General features: G+C 38.0%; 1 protein-coding gene across 1 annotated transcript; it reads right to left on the bottom strand.

Annotated features, from left to right (window-relative positions):
• Nucleotides 1-297: 297 nt before the first annotated feature.
• LOC118043936 (leucine-rich repeat extensin-like protein 4) lies at nucleotides 298-2,498 on the bottom strand. Its single transcript, XM_035052050.2, has one exon. It carries the CDS (start codon nucleotides 2,316-2,318, stop codon nucleotides 600-602), a length of 1,719 nt encoding a protein of 572 aa, XP_034907941.1. The 5' UTR covers nucleotides 2,319-2,498; the 3' UTR covers nucleotides 298-599.
• Between the last annotated feature and the right edge of the window lie 1,580 nt (nucleotides 2,499-4,078).

Below are 4,078 nucleotides of genomic sequence, written 5' to 3'. Positions count from 1 at the left end.
GGGCAAATGTAATTTTCATTCCCACAACAAAAACGAAATTACAACAGAGTACAATTGAAATGTTCGTGATTATACTATATATTTGAAAAAGAAAAATAAGGAAAATAAGTATGATTAAAAAAAGAAACCACAAAACCAGCAGCAATACTAGCTAAACTAGCTCTGATTAGGGCTCCATTTCATTCCGAAAAAAAACCCACAAACCAGCAGCAATGCTAGCTAAACTAGCCCTGATTAGGGCCTCCATTTCATCCCCAATACATTCAACTTTCTCTGCAGGCCTACTGATCTTTTCTCTGCCATTTTTTATTTCGCAACTCAAATATTTCATTACAAATTCAAATAAATATGGCGAGAACGTCTCCTCGTACCTCTCTTATCCTCTTCTCTGCTTCAATAATCAATAACAATGATACAATAAAATCTCACTGAGAGACCAATGATTCAATCGAAAGAGGAAAACTGCACAGACGCTTTCTCAATTTTCTCTTAATGAGCAACGAGAATTGCCAGGAAAAAAGAAACCCTGATGACGAATTCCATAGTGTTGCTTTCCTTGTTTGGTTTGATGGAATGTAAGAGGTAAATTCTCAAAAGAATCAATACAAGGGTGGTGGTGGAGGTGAAGCGTATGACACCCCTGTGACTGGTGGTAATGGCCCCTCATACACTGGAGTCGGAGGGGGCGTACTTCCATAGATTATCGGTGGGGGTGGTGGTGGAGGGTTTTCGCATGGAATTGGCGGTGGAAGCGATGGTGGTGGGGGCGAACGGTAGTTAACTGGTGGAAGCAGTGATGGTGGGGGAGGTGAACGATAATGAACTGGACGTGGTTTTGGTGGGCTATAATGTATTGGCGGAGGCGGTGGTGGTGGGCTATAATGTATTGGTGGAGGTGGTTCTATCCAAGGTGGGGGAGGGGGCGGTGGTGGTGGTGGTGGTGAATACAATGGCGGTGGTGGAGGCGGAGAGTATACTAGTGGTGGTGGATGTGAAGGTGGTGGTGGAGGAGGTGGTGGTGACTTTGGAATAACAACCGGTGGTGGAGGTGAAAGTACTGGCACTGGAGGTGAAGGCGGAGGAGGAGCAGGCAACGATGGAACAAAAGGAGCACATCTAAACGAGCTACAATCAACAGGCATAGACAAAAATGCCTTACATTGTGCTGCAGATCTCTGTTCTGGTCTTCCTGGCAAACAATTTCTCCTGTCACTGAAATCCAGCAGACTCAAGCAAACTGGTGGCTCTCCAGTGAAGAAGTTATAAGAGACGGTGAAGTTCTCCAAATTCGGCAACTGACAAATACTTGCCGGAATCTTCCCCGAGAGCATGTTGTGAGCTACATTGAGCTGTTCAAGACCCACCATCCCGCCAATTGTATCAGGTAATGGACCTATCAATTGATTGAAGCTAACATCGAACACTGTCAGGTTTTTAAGCAAACCTATCTCTGCTGGCAAGCAAGATCTAAATCCATTGTTCATGAGGATGATTTCATTGAGATTTGACATGTTACCTAAGCTTGATGGCACACATCCATGGAACTTGTTGTTTGCCAAAACAATGACTGATACTGGGGAGTTACCAAAGTTTACAGGCAGATCGAAAACGAACCTATTGTGATTGATAAAGATTGCATCCAAGTCCTTATCAAATAGCTCTTTCGGTACAGTGCCCTCAAATTCGTTGAATCTCAGATCCAAGAATTTGAGTGAAGGTAGCTTGAGCACAACTTTTGGGAATTTCCCAGCAAACTGGTTGTTGCTAAGATCCAGTTCAAAGAGTAACCTCAGTTTCTTGAACTTGTGAGGTATAGTCCCACAAAACCTGTTGGAGTTGATGTGAAACAATGCAAGATCCACCAGGAAGCCAAGCTCCTCTGGCAAGTAGCCGGCAATATCACCATGGTTGAGATCAATGCCGGAAACTGTACGGATTGTTTTGTTGTCTGGAGCTCGAGAACAGAAAACCCCCTCATAGTTGCAAACTTGAGACCCAACCCAATTGGCTGTTAGATTTAGAGGGTCTGAGAAAATGGCTTGTTTCCAAGCTTTTAATGCCATGTAAGCATTTTTAAGTCTTGGATTCTCAAAAACTAGAGATGGGTCTACTGTGACTCTCTCTCCTCTGTCACCAAAGTCATCTTTGTAGTAAAGAAGCTGCCGCTTCTTGATGTACATAGCTTCAGCATCACTGAGGCCTCCTCCATAGCTCGAGATAGTTGGTGTTTGTTGAGCAGCAGAGAGGCATACAACTGTGCCTAGAAAAAAGGCAATGACGAGGGAGAGATGAAGAGGGAAGGGGGTCTTATTCTTCATCTCACGTGAGACATCTGATATAATCTTTTTTCTCACCACCTCTCTACTTCCCTCACCCAAGTGTTGCTAGAAGAAAATGGGGTTTTGAAGCAAATGTTATGCAGTTGGAGATCTTAATCATAAAATGTGTGTATGAGAGAGAGATACTTTCTAGGGATTTTGGAGACGTGTCAAAGGATAGCTAAATCACAGCTCAAAGCCCACCAGTTTCACTTCTCTTTTTTTCATTCTATTTTGCCCTTTCTCACCATAGGAGACCCATCTCTTTTTTCTCTTTTTTTTTCACTAGGTCTCATCATACGTATGCTATTTTTACTTTTCTCTCCCATTACAACTTAGAAGGTGATTTTATTCTTTATTTTGAAATTTCATTTTCAATTACTAAATAGTGGTTCAAAATTTTAGACATTTTAGATGTAAGTGTTAATTAAATTATTTTATTATTTGATAGAAAATATATTTTTTTATGAGTTTATATATTAATCAAAATTATTTTTTAAAATGATTTTAAAAATATATCTTATTGATATATTGATATAAACCTTATGATCATGTGATCATGCAATCCACAATTAAAATTGAGATTTGATCTTAGAAAGCTTAAAAAGGTCTCGTACGAGTATAACACAATGAAAACTTGTCTCAAAGCAACAGTACTGTTGGAATAAAATCAAATAACATCATAAAGCTAATTAATCTTCGATAAGTTAAAATCAGTTTGTTCAAGAACAAAAACAATACAAGAATCTCTCTCACACATTAAACTGAAAAGTTCATAAGTATTATTCATCAAAGGTTATAAAATTTAGGTTTCATATGTATTTAAATAGTTCTAGGAAATTAACCCTAATAGATTTATGTTTGTGGCTGAATTGACTCGCTTATAAAAACCACCTCAAAACCTTTACTATTAAGCCCAAACCCTGATCCAAACAAGTTTTGGATCCTAACTAAAAATAAAGTATTAATTAAGCTCAAACAAGCCTAGGGTTATAACTGAGATAATAAAAATAAAACTCATAAATCAATCCCCTATGTTGTTGTGAGAAGAGAAAAAGAAAAAGAAAACAATACAGGTCTAATATAAGGCTTATTTATAGCCTACAATGATGCTCAATGATCCTAGAAACCAATATGTCATTGAATACCATCAACCCTTTTTTTTTTTTGTGTAGTTGGGATGAATCATGAATCTTTGTAAGAAAAGAATTTTGGAACATTAATGAACATTGCCACACTTAAAAATTACATTGCAGCCTATTAAAATTCCTTGTAGAACTAAAAAATTTCCAAAACAAGTTGTCACATACTTATAAGAAAATGATCATTGCCATATATAGAAATCCACAAGTCAAAAGGCAGTAAATAACAAAATTCATACAATTTGTTTTGACCGGTATCACAAGCCTTTTCTAAATTCTGATTCACCTGAAATTTTATCCCAACATAGAAAAATACTTCTGGAATCTTTTACTAAAGTTTCAGCTCGATATAACGGTTGGATTTGGTTTTATGATCAATAGTGTAAAACTAAACAATAAGAAATTTTACGCCAAAATTTGAATCTGACATTGTTTTGATCTTATAATTCCCTCTTTCTTCAAGATGATTCATCCTCAAATCACCAACAAGTTAAATGGACTATTACTTAGTATCTTATTGAAGCCTTTGGTGATATGGTTCAGCCCTGTGATACGACCCAAGTAAGGTCAGATTCGGATTTTAACGTAAAAAGCGCAACAGTCCAGGTTTACGGCAAC

The sequence above is a fragment of the Populus alba genome, chromosome 12, assembly GCF_005239225.2.
Source record: "Populus alba chromosome 12, ASM523922v2, whole genome shotgun sequence".
In the NCBI taxonomy this organism is placed as follows: Eukaryota; Viridiplantae; Streptophyta; class Magnoliopsida; order Malpighiales; family Salicaceae; genus Populus; species Populus alba.
The sequence above is the reverse complement of the archived record's forward strand: the minus strand, read 5'-3'. Positions and strand labels throughout refer to the sequence as shown.

Bases quoted from the DNA above. Each gene is read 5' to 3' on its own strand.
- LOC118043936 (XM_035052050.2), bottom strand. From the start codon at position 2,318: ATGAAGAATAAGACCCCCTTCCCTCTTCATCTCTCCCTCGTCATTGCC.